At 38.0% G+C, this 24,905-nt stretch overlaps 1 protein-coding gene across 1 annotated transcript; it reads left to right on the forward strand.

Annotated features, from left to right (window-relative positions):
• Positions 1–6,656: 6,656 nt before the first annotated feature.
• On the forward strand, positions 6,657–20,779 carry LOC150033730 (uncharacterized). Its single transcript, XM_090317047.1, has 3 exons — positions 6,657–6,831; positions 6,931–7,422; positions 20,634–20,779. Exons 1-3 carry the CDS (start codon positions 6,657–6,659, stop codon positions 20,777–20,779), a joined length of 813 nt encoding a protein of 270 aa, XP_090173173.1.
• Positions 20,780–24,905: the final 4,126 nt, after the last annotated feature.

A 24,905-nucleotide genomic window follows, 5' to 3' on the forward strand; every position in this document is an offset into this window, starting at 1 on the left:
TTATTTCTTTTTCACCTGGTTTCCTAAACACTATTTCTCTCTTAAAACAATCCATAGTGTCATAATGTTTACTTAGAAAATCCATACCTAAGATAACATCAAACTCTAGTAATTCTAATGGAATCAAGTCAACCCAAAAACTCTGATTTCCAGGAATTACTTCACAATTCTTGTAATACTCATGTACAACTAAAGTATCTCCTACAGGCGTAAAGATAAATAAATCCTCATTCATACGCTCAGGCACTCTATCTATATGTAATGCACACATGCTAGAGATGAATGAGTGCGTTGCACTAGGATCAAATAATGCATAAGCGGATTGATTACATAAAGTTATCCTACTAGTTACGACATCGGAAGCCTCTTCCACTTCCTGTTGTGTCATAGCGTATACTCTACCCTGCTGCTGCTGTTATTGCTATTGTTGTTGCTGTTGGGGTCTTCCCGCTACCTCTTTCTGCTTAGCTATACCGGATCCCTCTCCTCTAGTTCTGGTCGCTCTAGGTTGGTTTACAGTCTGTGTAACTCCTCTTTACTCACTCTGTGCTCCATGACCTAGCTGAGGACAATCTCTCTTGAAATGCCCCGCTTGTCCGCACTGGAAAACACATTCTTATTGCCATAACATACTTTTGTATGAGGTCTACCATAGTTTACACAAAGTGGTTTCCTCCCTGTACTAGCTACTGACTCATTAGCGCGACCTGATACCGATCTACCACTCTGTCCAGCTGCAGGTCGTGACCTTTTTTGACCTAAGCTTTGTTGGCTTGTGCCTCCAAAACTCCTTATATCTGACTGTCCAAAGAACGGGGTCTAAATCTCTTACTTCTTGTTTCTCTAGGCATTCTAAACTATCCTTCACCTGGTTGGAGTACATCTTCCCTCGCTACACTCTGCTCTACTCAGATAGCAGTCTCAACTAACAGAGTGAAATTCACCCAATTGGATGTAAAGGTAACGGGTGTACATATTTTTCTTCTTGGGCCATTCTCAAATCTTCTACACCTCTCCTTCTCTTCTGCAATGATCGGAAGGGCATACTGAGATAACTCAGTAAATCTTTGTTCATACTCAGCAACCGTCATTACTCCTTGAGTTAGCCTAAGGAATTCCTCCATCTTCGCTTCTTTAAAAGAACTAGGGTAGTATTTATCCTCAAATACCTGTCTGAACTCAGGCCAAGTCATAGTTTCCAAACTATTCCTTCTGGCTTCTATCACTTTCCACCACTTCTCAGCCCCTTTCTGCAATAAGAATGCCGCTAACTCAACCTTATGGTTCTCAAGGCACATCATAACCTTAAAAAATTTCTCAATCAAATCCAACCAGATCTTAGCATCTACTGGATTTATGGCTCCGTCGAACGTCGTGGCTCCTAAAACTTTCAGCCTCTCGACACCGAATTTCTTTTCTGGATCGTTTTGAATCGATCCTACACTTTCCGCCAATCTTTGAGTGATTCTATCAGATACTCGATCATCCATCTGGGGTTCTACACCTACCCTTGGTGTACTCGACTCGTTTGCAGAAGATACTTCCTGCTCTACTGAGTCTCTAACTCTTTTCCCCTTCGGATCTGGGTCCCGTCTAACTTCAGAACCTCCGCTGGTAGGGTCAACATTCCTCTCCTCAGTCTTCTTGCTCCGCTTGCCACTTCTCTTCAGTATCTTTGCCTAATTATTAAGTACACATGTCAGGGACTTATCTATGGGACTTAATCTAATGCATGTACTCTCTCTTTCACCCAAAACCTTATGCTAGCTCAAACCTTTCCCAAGTTTACGTATACCTTTGCTTTGATACCAAGCTGGTATCAACCCAAACTTTATACTCATCCTTCTCCCAAGTTTTATGTAAACCTTTGCTATGATACCAAGCTGTCACACCCCATCCCAGACCACCCTCTTAGCCTAGGAAAGGGCGTGACTGTAGCAGTTATCAACCCTGTGGCTGACACTTACTGCCTACTAACTGTTGCGGAATAACTCTGATACCAATATATAACTTATATATAAAGTGGAATATCTTTAGGCCAAAATTTATTAATTTAGAAGCAAAACATATTTAGAGTCATTACAACACTAGATTCACAAGTCCCAAAACCCACAAACTCTAGTCCCTATATGAACAATAGTAACATATGTACAATATTAACAGTAACCACCTAACAGACGGGTTACAAATCTAGTTATCCTTTAGTGGCAGAGCAGATGCAAAGCTATTTTAAGAGGATTTGACCGCTACTTGTGGGGGGGAAAAAGAAAACATTTGAAAACAAGGTGAGTTTGCGCCCAATGAATGACTTAAGAAAGATAATTGATTCTCATGCAAAATCTCAATAAAGAGTTTAACTAAAATATGAGCTTCTACAGTACTTGTACTGCAGGTTATATATTTTCCAAGCATGAACATATAAATTTTTTTTAATCATAAAACAATAAAACTCTTTCTCAGTTGAGGATCACCCTACTGTGGGTAAAAACAATCCCAACACCAACTACTAGTCAAGAGAGAATCCTTTTGCTCAATCTCTTACTCTACTTACGTGCACGTGGCCATACTAAGTACTGTCATACCTTAGGTACTTCTACTCAGATACCTTCTTAAACTTCCTTTAGTATCCGGTTAGTTTGGTACCTTCTCAAACGTTCTTCAATACCAATAGATACCTTCTCAAATGTCCTTCAGTATCTAGTTGGGCAGATACCTTCTTAAATGTCCTTCGATATCGCTTTTTAAGTAAAACTAGTCATAAATGACTTTCTCTTCAAAGCATGTAAAGTATAACACATATAAAAATATGACATTAAAGGTATTAACGCGTGTTGAGTATATTTAACACATATAAATCGCTTTTCAACAATTTTTCACACATGCATGCGTTTAAAACATAACTCATGGTTTGCTTGGAAATTACTTGTAAAACTAGTTGGCATGAGAATAATCTTCTTTAAAACATGCTTTCTATAACACGTTGTAATCAAACATTTTAAAAAAATGTTTTAGTCAAAACGTTTTAGCCACTCACCTTGATTGCTTAGGAGCTTTTCACTCTAGTAGCTCCATTTTCTACCTCGGGCTCCCTTTTCACCCCTTGAATCCTGATTCAAATTACAGCTTAGATTGCTCATAGTTCTAGACCTTATTTTGAAATACTTCATTCTACAAAAATATTCTAAAATGTCTCAGGAATCTTACGCTAAAATTTGAGCTCAGAAATTCTTGTGGTTTGGCCAAAATCATAGAATCTTCAAGACTAACTCAAATGATCTAATAACCTAACCCTTCTGTCTTCTTCTCAGTTTCCAGCCCGATCCCTTCGAGATTTTCTTCCATCAGCCCTACCCTAAAAACTAGACTTTCATAGCTTTCAGGTGGCTTTAGAATCACTCCAAACGCATGAGTAAATTGGGAGAACTCCTCGTCCCAAGTTAATGCATCCTCTTCAGACCTCACTGTCCAATGCGTCCTCTATGACTAACGCATGGATTTGGCTCCAACACAAGGTTTGCTCAACTTTCCCACTCTTTTTACGATATTTTTGAATTGTAAACTAAAAATGAAGTCTCTTGGCTCTATTTATAGGTGTCTAAACCTTCTCCAGAGTTGACACCACCTACTTGGCTGCATGGCCAAATGTCTCCTTCTCACCCCATCAACGCAATGCTATGATCATCGCAAGCTAAGTGTCTTCCTCCTGTGTAGCCAACACATGAGCTTCCAATCAGATGCCACCACCTCAAATTCTTAATGCTTAAGGCTTTCCTTCCAAGAAGACACATGGTTTTGATGATGTTCTCTTACTGATCTCATTCCTTGTATGCATCCAACTCTTGGATGTTCAACACATAATCCATACTCAATGCATAGCCTATCATCAACACATAGCAAGCCAAATCACTACCATCACAATTCAACTTAGCCATCACAAGAGCTAACCATCACCAACGCATAGGGTGACCATCCATCCTCGACGCATGGCTCACTAGGTAGCATTGCACGGCTTGCTTGGCATGGGCGCGCTGCATAGGCTGGTCGCTCGACGCATGGGCGCGTTGGCCGCTCGACGCATTGAACGTGCTTAGCCGCATGGGCTACGTGCGGTGCCTTGATGCTTGACCGGGTGCTTCGATGCATAAGCATGTTGCTTTGATGCATGGGTGTATGGCATATGCTGGCCATCGCTCGCTCGCTCGGCCGCATGGGCAGCACGCGGCGCCTTGATGCTTGGTCGGGTTCTTCGGCACATAGGCGTGCTACTTCGATGCATGGGCGTGCGGCGTATGCTGGCCATCGCTCGCTCATTCGGCCGCATGGCGATTGGCTGCATGGCAGGGCACTTCGACGCACGACATGTTTGCTCGGCAGGGCGCTTAACGCATGGGCGTGCCCGCTCGACGCATTGGCAGGGCGTCCGGTCGAGGAAGATCGATGCATGGGCGGCGTCTGGCCGAGGCTGCTCGATGCATGGCATGGGCGTTGGCCAAGGCTGCTCAATGCATGGCATGGGTGTTGGCCGAGGCTGCTCGATGCATGGCATGGGCTGCCTTCTAATGCATCACTTCCATCTTCCTTCCTTCAGCCGCATGCCATCCCCAACCACTCTTCCAACACATCAACACCACCCTTCCAATGCATCAACACACAAAATTTATACTTAGCCAAATTTCCAAATTTTCCCCCAAAATTTAAGCTTCTAAATTTCCTCTTTTCTTCAAATCTCCACTCTTTTCTCTACCATTACACTAGTTTCTACATCAACCTACTCATCACACTGATCTCAATAGGGAATATACTCAAGTAGAGAAATTAGAATTCGGGGTTCACATTGTAAAACTTAAAAATATAAACCAACGGATTTTTTTATACATACTCTGATATAAAACTGGGTTGTTTGAAAGTGAAGTTTATGATATATAATCTGAAACTATGGGTTGTGAATATGATATATACTCTAACCTATATGCTTTATAATTCATGTTGAGTCAATATATGTGATCTATGTAATATGGTATAACCGATATATACTTTAAATTTATATATTGCACTGTCATATGTGATTTATGTATTGTGGTATAACATATAGGTATTGTGTGATATGAGAAATTGTGTAATATGTGATTTATGTACGATGTATTACGTTGTATAATCGATATATATATATTATACTCACATATTGTAGAAATCTTAGTATAATGCATCATATGTTAGAATATTTTATACACCTATCATAATAATCAATGATATATGTGTGCTACCAATATGTAATATATATTGACTCAAAATATATGATGAAATACATTGCATGCATGCAAATATGTAATATACCGTATATACATACGAATATATTAAACACGAAAAGTGTAATAGTATATCCAAAAATTATTACAAATGTGTACTACATACCAATCGAATTTCCGTGAAGGAAGAGAATGTGAGCAACAATCGTCAAATGAATTAAATTGGTTGTAATCTCAACTGATTTATTATCTCTAGTAACTGCATTTAAAAAAATCATAAAATATTATCACTCTAGTTTAATATATTTGATCACATTCTCTCTCCACCATTAAATGTTGGTGAAATTTTAATTTTCAAAAATAAAATGGAACTAACCTTTGGTTGGAGAATCCCACATTAGAAAATTTTGATTTGGAAGTCTCCTTTATGTACTCCAATCTTGAGTTTTGGGTTTGGGCCCTAAGGGGTACCCATGTTTTGGAAGGAGTGAGGAGATAGACCAATGTGGGTTCGGTGGACGTCCCACACACACACCGTCGGCTGATCAGGGACAGCGCATGATTATTATTTTTAATAAAATTATTATTATTATTTATTTTTATTATTTTAAAATCGAAAAAAAAAGGAAAAAAAAGAAAAGAAAAGTCCTCTTTTGTAACGAGTTGTCCGTGCGAGCCTTGCACGTTTTGAGGCTCTCCACCTCTTTCTCACTCTACCGTTCCACGCTGAAGGCCTATAAAAGGCATGGCCTTTAGAAATTCATTCACAAAAAAAAAAAAAAAAATCATTCACTCTCATTCGAATGTTCTCTTTTCCTCTCCCATTTTTCGTTTTCCGAGCAGTGGGTTAGAAAGGGTGTGTGTTTCGGTTGGTAATGGTGCATTTACGACTGGGTTTCTTTGGCTGTTTTATCCTAGGGACGACATGTCAATATTTCAAACCTACTTGCACACTTGGGCAGAGCCGCAAAATGTTTTAAAAAGTGCGAGCTCCGCGACTCAGCCTATAACGAGTTTCTATTTTGCAGGTTTTTGTTCTTTGCTTGACAAGTGCCTTGGCCGTTTGCTGTTCATCATTCTGAGGGTCTTGTCGTTTCCAAAAATTTTAAGACATTTACCGCCACATCGCTAATGGTCCTCACTAGAAACAATGACGTTATGATATCTGACCTCAATCGTCCATTCCAGTTTGAAGGAGCGAACTTTAAACAGTGGAAGTAAAAGATATTATTCTTTCTCACCGCCAAGAAAGTTGTTGAAACTTGTTCCAGAGATAAGTCGATCGTCCCTTTAGAATAACCAACTGAACAACATATAAAAGAAGTTGCTGGTTGAGAGGAGAAACACTTTCTTTGTAATAACTTTATTTTAAATGGTTTGACTGATGTTCTGTATGACTACTACAATATAATGAAGACAGCGGAGGAGGTCTGGGATGCCCTGCAAAAGAAGTACGACGCTGAGGAGGCCGAGTCAAAGAAATATGTTGTTAGCCGTTATCTTAAGTTCCAAATGACGGATGACAAATCTGTGGAGGCCCAGTCCCCTGAACTCCAGAAGATAGCCCACGAGATAATTACTGAAGGTATGCCTCTAGATGAACAATTCTAATTTGTTGTTATTATTGATAAACTGTCCCCTTTGTGGAAGGACTTTAAGAACACTTTGAGGCATAAGACCAAAGAGTTCTCCTTGGAGAGTCTTATCACCCGGCTAAGGAACGAGGAGAAAGCTTGGAAGCAGGACCAGAAGGAGGAGGTGAACATAGTACCTGGGAAACCCACCTCTGTCATGGTAAAATTTGACAAAAAATCTAAGGGGACAAAGAGGAAAGGTCAGAACCGTGACTCCAGCAACCAGAACCAACATAAAAAACATAAGCCTCCTTCAGGAGAAACGGTACAGTTCCTCCGCTTTAATTGTAATAAACATGGGCACGTGGCTAGGAACTGTAGGAATAGGCATCGTCATGTTGGTCTGGCAAACCTGACAGAAGAACCGTTAGTCGCCATGATCACAGAAGTAAATGTGATTGGTGGTTGTGAAGGATGGTGGATAGACACTAGTGCTACGCGCCATGTCTGTCACGACCTTAGTCTATTTAAAACTTATACTGAAACTAAGGATAATAATATTCTGTTAGGGGATCACCACTCCACGAAAGTTGCTGGAACAGGCAAGGTGGAATTGAAGTTTACCTATGGGAAGACCCTCATGTTGAAGGACATCCTACACACTTCGGAGATAATAAAGAATTTGGTCTCGGGCTATCTCCTCAACAAAGCCAGGTTTACTCAAACTATAGGGGCAGACTTATATACCCTTACCAAAAATAATGTATTTGTAAGGAAAGGGTATGCAACTGAGGGAATGTTCAAATTAAATTTAGATCTCAATAAAATGAAATCTTCTGGGTATATATTATGTTCTATGAATGTTTGGCATACTAGACTTTGTCATGTGAATAAGAATTTAATTAGTAATGTGATTAGGTTGGAAATGATACCGAATTTATCCACAAATGATTTTGATAAATGCGAGTATTGTAGTTAGGCTAAAATTACTAAAACTCCGAATAAATTTGTACTTAGGAATTCTAAGACTCTAGATTTAATTCATTCTGATGTATGTGAATTTGATACATTTTGACTAGGAATATTAAAAGATATTTCATTACTTTTATTGACGACTGCTCTGATTTTACTTTTGTATACTTTCTGAAAAACAAAAGTGATGCTTTTGATGCCTTCAAACATTTTGTTTCTGAAATAGAGACTCAGTTTAATAGAAAGTTTAAAATACTTTGTAGTGATAGGGGAACCAAGTACGACTCGGATAATTTTAATAAGTTCTTTAACTCATATGAAATAATAAATGAAAAGACCACACCTTATTCTCCTAAAATGAACAGAAAAGCCGAAAGGAAAAATAGAACTTTAGCTAAGCTAGTAGTTGCTATTTTACTTAGTTCAGAAGTTGCGTCTTATTGGTGGGGTGAAATCATCTTCACTGTGTGTTATATCCTAAATAGAATCCCAAAGTCTAAAAACAAAACTTCACCTTACGAAATTCTCAAGAATAAGAAACCAAACTTGTCCTACTTTAGAACATGGGGTTGTCTAGCCTTTGTAAGGATTCCAGACCCAAAAAGGAGAAAGTTAGCTAGTGGTGACAAAAATTATGGAATGCAATTATGCGATGCATGTCTTAGATTATGCGTTTGTTCTCATGCATCGGTGGTCATGCGTTGGAATGGAAAATATGCCTTGATCTCATATGTAATGACCATGCGTTCCTGTCACAAGTTTTCTTGCGCTCTCGCCAAGTATAACGAGATCGCAAGTTTCTCGGGTGATCCGAGGTCGAACTCAGGGACTTGTAGCTAAATGTTATGCGGTAATGTGTTTGCGACGAAGAAATAAAAGAATGTTGAGGGTTATGAGCTATGCACTACTTCTACTCCTAACTAATAGATTAAGCGGTGGAAGCCTGACTGAGAGATAGAGACACGAAAACTATTAACGCGTAGTAAAATGTATGGAAAAATAGATGAAAAGGTGAGGATGTGTTCACTGCAACACTAAGCTTGACCGTAAGGGTAACCCCAGCCAATGCAAGCTATGCGATCATGCTATACACACTTGACGTAGATGCATGTGATGTATATGCGATAGTGTCAAGAAGCCTATTTCTAAGCCTCTATATTCTCGCTCACGTGCTTTCACACATAAGTAAAATGACCACATACCACCATATCCTACTTAAAGGTTGCATACGTTGTGTAGTAGCAAATGAAGCTTATTCCTAAGTTCCCCATTCTTGCTTATGTGATTCAATCCGCTCTCTCGAGTCTTATATTTGGTTTTTAGACTACTCTCCCAAATATGCCTAAATGATGAATGATGCGTTCATAAGACAAGGTAATCGCATAAACCTGGTTGACGTAAGATTATTCCTATCTCTAGTGAATAGTTGCTTACATTGCTTAATGCGACCAACCACTTACCCTCCCGGATAGTTAGTTGCTGCTGATTCTACTCATAAACAAGCATTGCATCCCCTTATATACAAGTGTTGCTACAGCTTAGTGAAGGATCTCATACGGAGAGTTCCATGAGTGTGTTTAGATCGCTTCGATTTCACAGTGACCAAAATACAAAAGATATACATTCAACATATACAGTTATGCACATAAATCTAATTATCAGCATGCTCAGAACATGAAAAATAACAGGGAAAGGGTTCCTAACCAGTTGAAGATTCTCTTCGAACTTCTGAACCCCAAGCAGCGGATCCTTCCAATAGATCTACTAACACCCGACGGGAACGTCGACTGCAACAGCATGATCAACACGAACAGGAACGCTGCAGTGGGGACGACACCACCACTAATGAACCCCGAGTATTCTCGAAGTGAAAACCCAAAGAGCGGGCTTTGGTGAGTCTGGTTGAGGACGGAGGACAATGATTTGTGTAGACGATAAACAAATGGGAGATAATACAGTGCTATTGTATAGCAAAAATGTTTATCTCATAGGGGAGCTACACAATCGTGTAGGAAAGGCTGAACAATCGTTTAGGAAAAATGTATACGGTCGTTTAGACAAATCATGAGGTAGACGATCGTTTAGACGGAAGAGCTACTAGCGTATAGGCTCCCGGGCGATCGTTTCACGAATTTTTTTTTTGGTCGGTCGAAAATAATGAATGCATGATACAAAATGAAAACCTCTTTTCATTTTTAAACTATCGGTTACCATAACCAACATTGCCCACTACCCACGTCCAAACGTGGAAAAATTGGTTAATTATCATATAATTAATCAATTAATTAATATAATCATTATAAATTTATATCTTATAGTTTGATATCACATATCTACTATAGTATTTTCTCCTCTACTTGATATAAATCATACTTATATCTAATTTCCTCCATAATAATGTATCTCATACATTTAGCCAATTATATCATATATAATTAACCAGTCCAATTATATCATATATAATTGAACTTCCTCTTGTCAATTTGAACATTTCAAATTAACCTAAACACTGGTTCTTGACTTTATCCAAGCTACCGAGGGGACCTAATGGACCTGTGACTCGAAGCTCCAACGGTACGTGAATAGTTGCCTAAACTCTTTAGTCACGAGATCCACCATCCGTTAACTGTCGGTGATTCCACTAAAGAACAACAACTGAACTCTTCTTACCACAGATATATTTCTGTGTCCATCGGATATAACCAATCATGAGTACGATGACCCTTCACAGATGCTCATAAGTACAGCTGGACCAATTTACCGTTTTGCCCTTGTAGTTACATCTCACTCCTTAAGTACCATTGATTCCTCTAATGAACAATACAATATAGTCCAACTATGTGTGAACACCTCTCGAGCCAAGAGAAGGTGTATGGCGTCACATCGTTCAAGCCCCGAAATCAGCCCTTAAGGGAGCCATCTATCTACTCACCCCTGCCTCGGGGATGGAGCGAATTCCATCTTGTGTAGCTGAGTTCCCAACTCCCAAATCAGATGAATCCCCAAAATGGTAGGTTTGAATCGGGCCACTCGCACCCATACAAATCAAAGGACCGCCCTCAATGGCAGGATCCCAACTCACATAGGATTGAGGCCATGTTACCTATGGTCATCCTAATGAAGTGAAGTCTCTGTCGTGAACGGTGTTATATAACGAGACGTTAACACTTCGTGGTCAGGTCTTATACAAACTGTTTGTATAGGACGCCTCCGCTCGCATGTCTCCAACACAGATGATCAGGATCAGACCATCTGTGACAAGTCACAACATTTGTGACCATTCCACAAAGCGGGCCGCATCCCTAGCATTACCAGGATAAGGTTTCCCTTCTTTATCCATATACTACAAACCATTTTGGTTATCACTCAAGACATGATCCACTTGTATGTCACCACATACATGCTTGAGTCACATACAGATAACTAGGGATTTTATGTTTATTGGTTTGTGGTAAAGCAAATAAAACAAGTAAATGAGCAAAATACAAGATGTGAAGTAAATATCATATATTAACAACACAAGCGTTCGTACATACTGTTTACAAACTATAGGAAACGACACTTAATGGCATCAACCCCAACAATCTCCCACTTGTCCTAAAGCGAAGTGGGGTGTATAATAAACTAGGGCATAAAAGCCCAGTACAAGAAAATCCCCCACTTACCCTAGTCCAACCGCGGCCAATCTTGTAGACCTATGCTCCGTAGGTGACCCTCAAACACTGTAGCCGTGAGAGCCTTCGTAAACGGGTCAGCAACATTAAAATGGCATGGGTTACACTGATCCGTCTTATCTTCTCAACCTCTTGAGGCATATTAGGACATATTTCCTTAGACAAAGTGACTTCATGCCTGAACGGCAGTAGGCCCCTTTTGAAGTCCTGCATCGAGTACTTGAGCAACATCTTGTCAATGTACGATGCCTGAGACAGTGCTGGCACTTTGTTCTTTCGATCCCGAAAGATCTGTATACCTAAAACAAACTGAGTCTCTCCCAAATCTTTCATTTGGAATTGGTTCGCTAGCCAGTTCTTAACTGCGGTCAGTAGACCTACATCATTCCTAATGAGTAGGATTTCATCTATATACAACACTAAGAAGACTATTAAAGCGTTGATGATCTTCTTGTAAACACAAGGTTCACCAACGTTTTGGTCAAAGCCATACGACTTGATCGTAGTATCAAACCATATGTTCTAAGATCGAGATGCCTGTTTCAGTCCATAAATGGACCTATTCAGTTTGCAAACCTTTTGCTCTTGACCTTGGGCTATGAATCCCTCGGGCTGCACTACATAAATGGTCTCCTCGAGATTTCCATTCAGAAAGGTCGTCTTGACGTCCATGTGCCAGGTCTCATAATTATAATAAGCTGCAGTGGACAAGGGGATGCAGATCGACTTTAACATGGCAACAGGCGAGAAAGTCTCCTTATAGTCGACTCCCTCTACCTGGGTAAAACAATTTTCCACAAGTTGAGCCTTAAAGGTATGTACCTTCCCATCAGCACCCCGTTTGCATTTATAGATCCATTTACATCCTATAGGACAAACCCCATCAAGCTGATCTACAAGATCCCATACTGAGTTGAAGTACATCGATTCCATCTAAAGATCCATGGCCTTGACCCATTCATCCTAGTCAACATCCTTCATTGCCTTCTTATAAGACAATGGATCCTCGATGTCACCATCTGCTACCATAGCAAGGATTTCCGTGAAACCTAGATAGCGAACGGGTGGGTTTGCAATCCTCCCACTATGTCGAGGTTCCCTCAACTCTTGAGGTAGAACCGACCTACTGGATGAACTCCCATCACCAACTCTTGTTGATGTAGCAGGCTCTTCAACAACTCTTATTGAAGTTTCAGTAGTTTCATTAGAAAGTTCACGTAACACGACTTTGCTTCGTGGACTGTGCTCCCTTATATGATCCTCCTCCAGGAATGTAGTGTTTGTTGAAACAAACACCCTATTTGATGTCGGATCATAAAAATAACCCCCCCATGTACCTTTGAGGTAGCCTACAAAGAGGCACAATCTCGACCATAGTTCCAACTTACTGGGATTAGCCTCAAGCACATGTATAGGGCAACCCAAAATGCAGAAGTGACGTAAACTAGCTTTACTCCCGTTCCACAACTCCATAGGTGTTCATGTAACACTCTTGGAGGGAACACAGTTGAGTATGTACACCACAGTCACCACTGTGAAACCCTAAAATGAGTCCGGTAAGGAAGCTAACTCATCATCGAATGAACCATGTCTAACAAGGTCCTATTTCTCCTCTCCGCAACACCATTCTGTTGAGGTGTACCCGACGCTGAGAGTTGGAAAAACGTTTCCATGTTCTATAAAATAGTCTTGGAATGCCGAGTCCAAAAACTCTCCACCCCATTCCAATCGAAGTGTTTTAATCCGTCTATCTAATGCGTTTTCAACTTTAGCCTTGAACTCTTTGAACTTTGCAAATGATTCAGACTTCTGTTGCATAAGATAAACATACTTGTACCTAGAGTAATCATCAGTAAAACTGGTAAAATACTCATAGCCACCTCGGGCTTGCACATTCATAGGACCACAAAGGTCAGAATGTACTAACTCAAGAGGCTCCTTGGCTCTGAACCTTTTACTAGTAAAAAATTTTCTTCTAACTCACTTAGAAGTCTATTATTCACCAATCTCTCAATCCTATTGAGATTTACAGTTCTGAAAATTTCAGTATTATGGAGGGAATTAATGGCTAACGGCCTTAGCACATATAAATTCGATTCCAGATTTGTTGTGCAAATAAAAACAGCATCTTTATGAATAAACGCTTTATTCAAATAAAAAGAAACAGTGTATTTACATTGCAATAAACACTTTACAGAAATAAGATTCATTTTTAGTTCAAGAACAATATATACATCTTTTAAAATAAGAAACCTATTCTGTAAAGCTAACTGGAGTCGTCCCATTGCCACAGCTGAGACAACGTGCCTGGTGCCTACTCGCATCGCCATCTCACCAGCTTCTAGTTGTTGCCAAGATCTAATCCCCTGAAAAGAAGAACAAACATGGTTAGTGGCGCCTGAATCAATTATCCAGGCAGAATCGTCATTCTCCACTAAACAAGTTTCAAGCACAAGTAAATCACATTTACCTTTATCCGCCTTGGTCTTAGCCTTGGCTGCTTTCTTCTCCTTTAGATACCAAGGAAAGTTCCTCTTTCAGTGTCCATCTTGGTTGCAATGGAAACATTTTCCCTTAGCAACTTGTGGACGCCTCCTTGGGGCGACAGGCATTGGGTTAGCAGGTGCCTTCCCTTTTTCCTTACCGCTCTTCTTCTTCTTCTCCTTTGCAGAGTTAGAAGTAGAAGGTGCAGACTTCGTTCCTGAGGTCGAACCTCTATGGAGCATCCTGGAGGATGAAGCAACATTTGCCTCACCCTTCTGCCTCTCCTTACTTTTTAGTAAAGATTGGTATGTCTGCAACTCGTTGAGGAGAGTTGTAAGGTTATACTTCACTTTACGAATCACATTACTAACAAAGTACAGGAAGCTCTCCGGTAAAGAATGCAGGATTATGTTAACTTCGCTGCCCTCATCGATGGTAGACCCATTCAACTCCGCCATATTGAAGTAGACCATCATGTTCTGCACATGTTCACGAACAGAGGTGCCTTCTTGCATTTTGGAGTTGAATATGTATTTAAGAGCCTCATGCATAAAATGTTCAAACGGTTTTCCAAACAAAGCTCGCAGAGACTCCATGATCTCACACGCTGAAACCATAGGCTCATGTTTCTTAGCCAATACTTTAGAAAGACTTGCCAAGATGTAGGCTCGGACCTTCTCATTCGCTCTTGTCCACCGCTCGTATGCCTCCCAAACATTTTGAGCGGCATTTGGAGCTGGAATAGGAGGACAAGCCTCCGTGAGAGCGAATATGAGATCCTCAATGATTAGAATCGTCTTGATTATGTGTTTCCATGTTGAAAAATTATCGTTAGTTAGTTTTTTTGCGCTTAATAACGATAAGGTGGTTGTTGCCATTGAAAATATTGTTGAAATTACGAACAATACTTTATTAGATTTTGCTAAACCACTTTTAAACCAATCAGTTTTGCAAAACAGTTTCAAGTACCCTAAGTTATAGACTTCTATTTTGCAATGATGCCCTAGTGAATGAGGACAAACGACACCGGTGGGGTGATCAGTCACCCCTTCACTGAGATGAGACATTCTCAACCATTAGGCAGAACCAACTCTTGGAACTGCACCTAACAGCCACCATTTTTCGGCTCAGAATTGTTAACCTTTAACCATTCCGCGTAAGTGTAACCCCTCGCTTTCAGTTCCAGATTCCCGCCCTAATGCGCTTACCGTAGGGAAAAGACAGATTAGAACAAGAGACTAAGTTATCTTATCCTCTTACAGGAGATCAAATAAAGAAATGCGCAAAACTGCCATCCTTTAGGGGGACATTCCCAGGGTGCCTCGAGGCGATGCGCTGTAACTTTATTCAACCTAACGAGGGAGACTAAGGGATATGCTGTCGCACTTCCCGCTCCCACTTACTATGAACATTCTCTCCATCCACCTTGATATTGACCTACCCAAACACCATCCGTTGGGGGGACATGCCAAAGGTGTCGCGAGGCCGAGGATAGATCTCACGGTGTGGACTATTTAGGAGAAAAGTGAAATGTTTAATTGAAGCATCTTATGCCCCAAGTACCTCTCATTGAATGTTCTACCTAGGGATTCATTAACCTAGACAATCAAGCTACTGATTTTAGTCTAAGTCATCTTTTTAAACTCTGCTCATAAACAACATTTGTCTATGAAAAAAAATAAGTTCAAGTAGTCACATTTAAATACTTTAATAGACTGTTCTTAACTTGCATGCATGTATCAAATCTATCTAATTCACTTTTCCAGGTAAGTTCCCAGGTAGGGGTGTTAGGTTTCTGTCAACTTAAATATCCCAGCCTAGACAGAACCCGCCTTAGACAAAAGGTCCCTTATAGATAGATTTGTTACACTTTAACCTTTAATTAGCCAATTTAATCCTATTAAACTGATTAAAAGATTGAAGCCTTAGGGTTGCTAATCATATTAGAACCGTGATCTTAGGTCTATGTGATCCAAGTTTTAAACACTTTAAAACCACGAATTAAACCTAAGTAAGCATGCATGTCTTTCTTATTTCTTTTAGTTCTAATTTCTCTTTAACTTTTAAAAAGAAACAATTAAAATCATTGCGCATAACGAGACATTTATAACATTTATAAAATAACCTATGTGTCATGCTTCATGCAATGTCCGATCATAACTATATATAACTTTTATATAACGCGTAACAACCAAGCAAAAATGTTATCATTCACCCTTATACTATAACATTTATAATATAAAGATGATGTATGTCAATGTTGTTTATGCATGCATAAATATAACTCTTATATTATATGATGCATGAGCATGCTCTTACGCAATTAAATCATGATTCTCTAAATTATAACAATTACAATAAAGAGATGATGCATGACCATTGCATAACCTAAGGTGAGATTTACTATATGTGCATACCATATGACATATAAAACATACATCGCATGTAATAAACAAAGGATTAATGGACCAGGATGAGCCTTAAAAAAAACGGAATGAAAAACCCTATTAATTAAATTTTTCATCGAGCAAACCGGTTCACAGGCGAACCAGGACTTGAACCGCCAGAAGGTCTTCATCGTGTAGAAAACTCCAGTAGGTAGACGATCATTCAGCGCGTACTAGACGATAGGAACATAAGTAAACGATCGCGTAGACAACGACGAGGATGTAAAGCCCGACCATCCATGCGATCGTGTAGCGCGATGACAGGTAAACGATTTACCTTGAGTTACTAAGCGATGAAGCTTGTTGACCTAAATGATCGTCTAGCGCGCGCACTTTAAACGATACGCGAGCGTCTCATCATCTAACCGATGCGTGCAACTTGGTAAGTGATTTAACTTGTGATGCTAAGCGATCGTTTAGTCAGTTACAAAGCGATGAAGCTTGTTGATCTAAACGATCGTCTAGCGCGGGCGCGCATTAAACGATACTCAACAATCGTGTACCCGATCTTCAACCCGATGTGACCAACTCTTGATCGCATTCCCCATCGTTTAACCGATGCGTTCAACCACAATCGCGACCTCCTTCATCTTTACGATGTGATGGACAACGATCGTGTAGAACTTCTTTTGCATGATGCGATCAACCCTAGATCGCCTCCTTCCTCGAAGAGCCGCAACCTTTGCCCAAAACTTCGACGAACGACTCAAAACTTCAAACAAACTTTGAATACAAACTCGATAACGATTATTAATGCCCAAAAACGCAGGGGCCTTTACAAACAACTGCAAATATAAAAGGATTTAAAAAAACTGAGGCTATTCATCCCGAAAACATCCATTAATCTGACACATCCACAATAGATTTAACAATTAAAACAGCGTAGAAATGCACCCACCATGAATATATATGTCATTTCGTTACAACATATGAGATCGGAGTATAAGAACCTGGCTTTGATACCAATTGAAGGATCTCATACCGAGAGTTCTATGAGCGTGTTCATATCGCTTCGATTTCACAGTGACCGAAATACAAAAGATATACATTCAACACATATAGTTATGCACATAAATCTAATTATCGGCATGCTTAGAACATGAAAAATAACAAGGAAAGGGTTCCATACCAGTTGAAGACTCTCTTCGAATTCTGAACCCCGAGCAGCGGATCCCTCCAACAGATCTACCAACACCCGGCGGGATTGTCGACTGTAACAGCATGATCAACATGAACAAGAATGCTGCAATGGGGACGACACCACCACTAATGAACCCCGGGTATTCTCGAAGTGAAAAACCAAAGAGCGGTCTTTGGTGAATTTGGTAGAGGAAGGAGGAAACACGAATTGTGAAGGCGATAAGCAAGTGGGAGGGAAAAAGATGCTATCGCATAGTAGACTTTTTATCGTTTAGAAGAAGCTACACGATTGTGTAAGATTTACTGAACGATCGTTTAGCAAAATCGGCACACTATATAATCGTTTAGAGAAGCTATACGATCGTGTAGAAAACAGTGTGTGATCGTTTAGGCGCGAGGTAGGTGATTGTTTAGGCAGATAGGAGCTATTGTATAGTCTCTCGATTCTTTAAGCGATCGTTTACAATTCTCCAACGCGCGCTCTCTTTTTCTCTTTGGGCGATCGATTAAACAAATAAAAAATGAAAACAATTTTTATTTTAACTCATCGGTTACAATAACCGACGTTGCCCCACTAACCCACGTTCGAACGTGAAATTGGATTACTTATCATATAATTAATAATTAACCAACTAATTAATTAATAAATATAATCATATTATATTTTTATCCTATAGTTTGATATCACATATCTACTATAATATTTTCTCATCTAATTGATATAAATCATATTTATATCTAATTTCCTCCAAAAATAATGTATCTCATACATTTAGCTAATTATATCATATATAATTAACCAGTTCAATTATATCATATATAATCGAACTTCCTCTTGTCAATTTGAACATTTCAAATTAACCCAAATATTGGTTCTCGACTTTATCCAAGCTACCCAGGGGATCTAATGGACTTGTGGCTCAAAGCTCCAACGATCCTTGAATAGCTGACTAAACTCTTTAGCCACGAGATCCACCATCCGTTAACTGTAATACATTCCACTAAAAACCAACAACTGAACTCTTCTTACCACATATATATTTTTATGTCCATCGGATATAACCAATCATGAGTACGATGACCCTTCACAAATGCTCGTAAGTACAGCTGGGCCAAATTACCATTATGCCCTTGTAGTTACATCTCACTTCTTAAGTACTACTGATTCCTCTAATGAATAATACAACATAGTCCAACTATGTGTGAACACCTCTCGGGCCAAGAGAAGGTGTGTGGTGCCACATCGTTCAAGCCCCAGAATCAGCCCTTAAGGGAGCTATCTATCTACTTACCCCTACCTCGGGGAAGAAGTGAATTCCATCTTGTGTAGCTGAGTTCCCAGCTCCCAAATCAAACGAATCCCCAAAATGGTAGATTTGAATCGGCGACCTAGCCATTCACACCCATACAAATCAAAGAACCACCCTCAATAGTAGGAGTTCCCAACTCACTCAGGATTGAGGTCGTGTTACCTATGGTCATCCTAATGAAGTGAAGTCTCTTTCGTGAACGGTGTTATATAACGAGACATTAACACTTCGTGGTTAGGTATTATACAAACTCTTTATACAGGACGCCCCCGCTCGCATGTCCCCAACACGAATGATCGGGATCATACCATCTGTGACAAGTCACAACATTTGTGACCATTCCACAAAGCGGGCTGTATCTGTAACGTTACCAGGATAAGGTTTCCTTCCTTTATCCATGTACTACAGACAATTTTGGTTATCACTTAAGACATGATCCACTTGTATGTCACCACATACATGCTTGAGTCACATATAGATAACTAGGGATTTTATGTTTATTGGTTTGTGGTAAAGAAAATAAAACAAGTATCTGAGCAAAAAAAAAAACAAGATGTGAAGTAAATATCATATATTAACAACAAAAGCATTCGTACAAACTGTTTATAATCTACGGACACGAGACTTTAGGGCATCAACCACCAAAGATTTCATAAATGACTTCCTGACCTACAATGTAGAAGAAAATCCTAAAGATCTGAGAGCTACCCTATCCTCAGTAGATGTCAACCTATGGCAAGAAGCCATAAATGATTTGATGAACTCGCTTGAGTCAAATAGAACTTGACACTTAATAGATCTACCCCTAGACTGTAAGGCAATAGGGCGCAAATGGATCTTAAGGAGGAAACTTAGACTTGATAAGACTGTTGACAAACTTAAAGCTAAGTTAGTAGCAAAGGGCTTTGGACAAAAAGAAAATGTAGATTTCTTTGACACCTTCTCCCCTGTGACTAGAATTACCTCAATCTGTGTCCTGTTTTCTCTCAATGCCCTTTATAACCTCGTAATACATCAAATGGATGTAAAGACCGTTCCTAAACGGTGAACTTGAAGAAGAGATTTAAATGGAACAACCTGAGGGTTTTGTAGTCCATGGTCAATAAAATAAGGTGTGTAAATTAGACAAATATCTCTATGGACTAAAACAAGCTCCTAAGCAATGAATGAAAAATTTAACGACCTTATCCTATCTAAAGGTTTCAAGGTTAATGAAAGTGACAAATGCATCTACTATAAGTTTGAAAATAATCTCTAAACTATCTTGTGTCTATATGTAGATGACTTATTGATCTTTGGGTTGAACTTGCACGTCATAAATGGTGAAATCAATATTGAGTGAAAACTTCAACATAAAATACTTAGGAGAAGCTAGTGTAATCTTAGGCATAAACATGAATAGGTCTGAAAAAGGGAATTTCTTTGGATCAATCTCACTATATAGAAAAGATTCTAAAGAAATATAATTACTTTGATTGTAAACCAACCTGTACTTCTTATGACCCAAGTGTCAAGTTGTTCAAGAACACTGGTGACAATGTTAATCAATCTGAGTATGCGAGCATCATAGGCAATCTTAGATACGTTGTTGATTGCACTAGGCTTAACATAGCTTATGCTGTAGGATTACTTTGCAGGTTTACAAGCAAGCCTAGTAAAGAGCATTGGAATGCTCTAGAAAGGAAAATGAGATACTTGAAGAAAACCCAAAACCTAGGATTACATTATCAAAAGTTTCCCACTGTCCTGGAAAGATTCAACAATGTTGACTGGAACTCTCTTTTAGATGATTCAAAGGTTACAAGTGGCTATATCTTTAATATAGCAGGTGGAGCTGTCTCTTGGAAGTCTAAGAAGCAGACTATTTTAGCCCATTCCACATTGGAGTCAGAAATGATAGCACAAGCGACAACTAGTGAAGAAACAGGCTGACTTAGAAGTCTGCCGTCAGAGATTCCTTTATGGGAAAAGTCGGTATAGCCATATTGATCCATCGTGATAGTACTGCAGCAATCACAAAAGTTCATAACCATTACTACAATAGAAAGAGACGACAAATACGTCATAAGCACAGTACCATTAGAGAGTTTCTCACTACTGGTGCAGTTAGAGTGGATCATATACGGACTTATGAAAATTTGGCAGATCCTTTATCGAAAGGACTAGCCAGAGAAAAGGTTTCCAGAACCTCATAAAGGATGGGACTCATGCCTATAGAAAGATGAATCACGGTGAGGAAAACCCAACTTGTAGACTGGAGATCCCAAGAAACAAGTTCAACAGGTAATAACTGATCACGAGTGATATATAGTGAATCATGCTAAACCAAACACAGAGTTCCATTCCTATGACTCATAGTCTGAGCATGACATCCTGAAGTGTAAGAAAGGTTGAACTCAATTCTTAATGAGATCTATACTTGATGACAAGTGAGGTAACTAGCTACAGAGTATTGTTGATAGATTCACCTATGTGAATGTGGAAGTGAGGGTCGCTTCCTATGGAGTTTTTAGGCAAACTCTCTAGAGCATTCACTAAATCGGGATACACATGCTAAGCCTTAAAACATGGGCTTTCGTACTACACCCTAATGACACTCTGTGTGAGATGTTGTTAGATATAGAGTTCAAAACCAAGGGTTACTCTAGTATATTCTGAATCATCTACACTACGTAAAGGTCAAGTCGTAATACACTTTTGCTTATGCACAGTGTTGTATAGACTGAAACTACTCGATGATTTTTTTTTTCTTTTCTCTTGTTGATTAAATTTCCAAGTGGGAGATTGTTGGGTGAAATTTTAATTTTCAAAAATAAAAGGAAACCAACCTTTGGTTGGAGAATCCTACATTGAAATTTTTTTATTTGGAAGCCTCCTTTATGTACTCCAATCTTGAGCTTTGGGTTTGAGCCTCAAGGGGTACCCATGTTTTGGAATGAGTGAGGAGATAGACCAATGTGGATTCGGTGGACGTCCCACACGCGTGCCGCTGCCGCCCGATCGATCGGTCGTGGCGTGTGTGATTATTATTTTTAATAAAAATATTATTATTTTAAAATAAAATAAAATAAAAAAAAAAAAAGAAAAAAGTCCTCCCTTGAAAGAGTCATCCGCGTGAGCCTTGCACGTTCTAAGGCTCTCTGCCTCTTTCTCACCCTATCGTTCCACGCTAAAGGCCTATAAAAGGTGTGGCCTTTAGCAGTTCATTCACAAAAAAATAATAATAATAAATAAAATAAAATAATCATTCACTCCCATTCAAATGTTCTCCTTTCTTCTCCTATATTTTGTTTTCCGAGCAGTGGGTTAGAAAGGGTGTGTGTTTTGATCGATAACGGTGCATTTACAACTGAGTTTCTTTGGTTGTTTTATCTTAGGGATGACGTGGCAATATTCCAGACCTACTTGCATACTTTGGCAGAGTCGCGAAACGTCTTGAAGAGAGCGAGCTTCGCGACTTAGCCTATAATGAGTTTCTGTTTTGCAGGTTTTTGTCCTTTACTTGATAGTCGTGCCTTGACCGTTTGTTGTTTGTCGTTCTGAGGGTCTTTTCATTTCCAACATTAAGTAAACTTCGAAAATATGAAAAGAAAATTACTAAATAGCCATAAATGCAATGTCGACTAACCTTTAAAAGGTTGTTTTGGTCATAATCTGCATGTAAATCCTACATACGTAAATATCCAATAATTTGGATATTTATACAAATAAATTTTATAGAGTTTGAATCTCTAACTAACTAAAAAAAAAAAGGCCAAAGAAGGCCAAAGAAGGCCAAAGATGGAGAATAAAAAGATGATTTGCTCACCCATAATTGCTAATTAATTCAAGCATTTTGGTTTTAAAAGATGAGTATATAAATTTCCACAAACATTTATAAAATTGTTACTAGTAATCATAGTTGACAAGATTATATATATCAACATGAACACCATTCAATTAGTTTAGATATCTAATATTAGCTAAGAGATCAGCAATTTGAATTCTCTAATCTTACCTATCGTTGAACTAAAAAAGGAAAAAATAGAAAAGGTTATTCTCAAGTGACCATTCCATTTCATTCACAAGAAGAAATTATTCAAAGAAGTCATCACATTCTTTTGTGTAACTACATAACATTGGACGTATAAGAGATCAACTACAAAAAAAAAAAAAAAAAAAAAAAAAATCTACTTATTTAAGTTTTTTTAATACAAATATTTCAATTTTGTATCAACGTAATTAGTAAGTATGCAAATTTTTTAATTTACATCTAATAATTAATAAGAGTTAGCCACATTAAATAATGTTTGTTCATCGTAAGAAATTATTCAAAGAGGCCATCATAATGTGGCTAGTAGTTTCCTAGTGTTATATATATAAGAAATAAGTTTAAAAAGTAATTATTTACTAATAAATTTGAATCCAGATCTAAGGTTCATAAGAGTCGACTATATTGAATAACTTTGTGAAAAATACTTAGCGGTTGTTTGTACAAGTGTAACAAAAAAACCAAAAAAACCAAAAACCAAATCAATCAAACTAGTCTATTGATTTGGTTTGATTTTTTTAGTATAAAATTGGACATCTTAGTTTGTAATTTGAGAAAACAAAAAAAATATATATATTTGTTTAGACCGATTTTTTATTAGAAAAACCAATGGAAAACGAATCTAACCGATGATATATATATACACTTTTAAAAATAAACTCTAACATTAGGTATCTTTTGATATTTTGATTATTATGGTATTTATATATTTGTTGTTTAGGAAAAAGACCAAAAAGTGCAAAGAAAAAAAAACAAAAATGTTTCCAATTTATAAAAAAACGAGACAAAACTTTAATTTAAAATTAGCAAAAAGAACCCATTTAAAACAAAAATAGAAATAAAAAGTTGAAAAAGTTGAAAAAAAATTAAAATTAAAAACCAAACCAATCATAAACTTAACCAAATAAAAATTGATCCTTTGGTTTTGTTGTTTATTGGATATTGGTTTTGATCATTTTTTCATAAAACCGATTGATTTTGGTTGGTTCAAAAACTGAAAAAACCGAACTGACTATCACCCCTAGCACACCAACTTCTTAAGTTGATGTAATCAATTCAAATTCAATAGTAAACACTAGTGATGTTTGCACGTTTATCAAGTAACTCTATCTTCCCATAATTTTCTATTTTTCACATTTGTAGAGAAGTTCATCTTTCTTTCCATCTCTACTTTTCAAATTTATTGAGAAACTCTATCTTGGAACTTTACACCCCAAATACAAACTTACCTACTCTAGTATATTAACTCCACTCAATAAGCCAAATAGCTTTGTATGTATCTTGAGCTACATCAATCTTTATGCATCTCTTTCAATAATAAAGAAAAAAAAATTATTACTTTTTTCTTATAACATATTTGACATGTGATAATTTATGATTAAATCTAGCCTTGAACTAAAATGGATGCAGAGTATTGTTTCTTAAACTAGTGTTTTATCATGTGCATAAATGCACAAGTGTTTTATTAAAAAAAAAAAAAAAAGTATGTAAAATTTTTGTAATTTGGATAAAATATTATTTAATAGATCTATAGAAATATCAGCATTTTATTCCATCACCTCTAAATATGCTTGGACTTGGTTTTGAGAAGTTAAAAATCAAATTTACAGTGGACAAATAAAATAGTTTTTTTAGTCCCGAGTTTTTAGAAATATATTTAAAAAGTCCATGTACTAATAAAACTATTAAATTTAATGAAATAAATGATGAAGTGGCAAGATGATTTGGAAAAAAAATAAATAATTTTAATTTATTTTTTTCAAGAGAGAAGATGAAAAGAAGAGAGAGAGAAAAAAATTAAAATATTTTTTTTTTCAAGTCATCTTGTTACTTTATCTTTTAGTCCATTAAATATAATAGTTTTATTAGTAGAGGGACCTTTTAAATTTATTCTTAAAAACTCCGATATTAAAATGACCAATTTGAAACATTAGAGATCAAATATACCTATTCCTAAAAATTAAAAACTCACGGATCAAATAGGTTTTTTTTTTTCCTAATAATAATAATTTTGGTATACCAAAATTT

The sequence above is a fragment of the Benincasa hispida genome, chromosome 9 (assembly GCF_027475165.1).
Source record: "Benincasa hispida cultivar pf3 chromosome 9, pf3_genome.v1.1, whole genome shotgun sequence".
Taxonomy (NCBI): domain Eukaryota; kingdom Viridiplantae; phylum Streptophyta; class Magnoliopsida; order Cucurbitales; family Cucurbitaceae; genus Benincasa; species Benincasa hispida.

What these genes read in the sequence shown, in the direction of transcription:
- LOC150033730 (XM_090317047.1), top strand. Translation starts at nt 6,657, where the DNA reads ATGAAGACAGCGGAGGAGGTCTGGGATGCCCTGCAAAAGAAGTACGAC. An exon ending in CCACGAGATAATTACTGAAG is followed by an intron (nt 6,832 to 6,930) that starts GTATGCCTCTAG and finishes ATAAGACCAAAG; the next exon opens with AGTTCTCCTTGGAGAGTCTT. An exon ending in CACGAAAGTTGCTGGAACAG is followed by an intron (nt 7,423 to 20,633) that starts GCAAGGTGGAAT and finishes ACTCTCTTTTAG; the next exon opens with ATGATTCAAAGGTTACAAGT.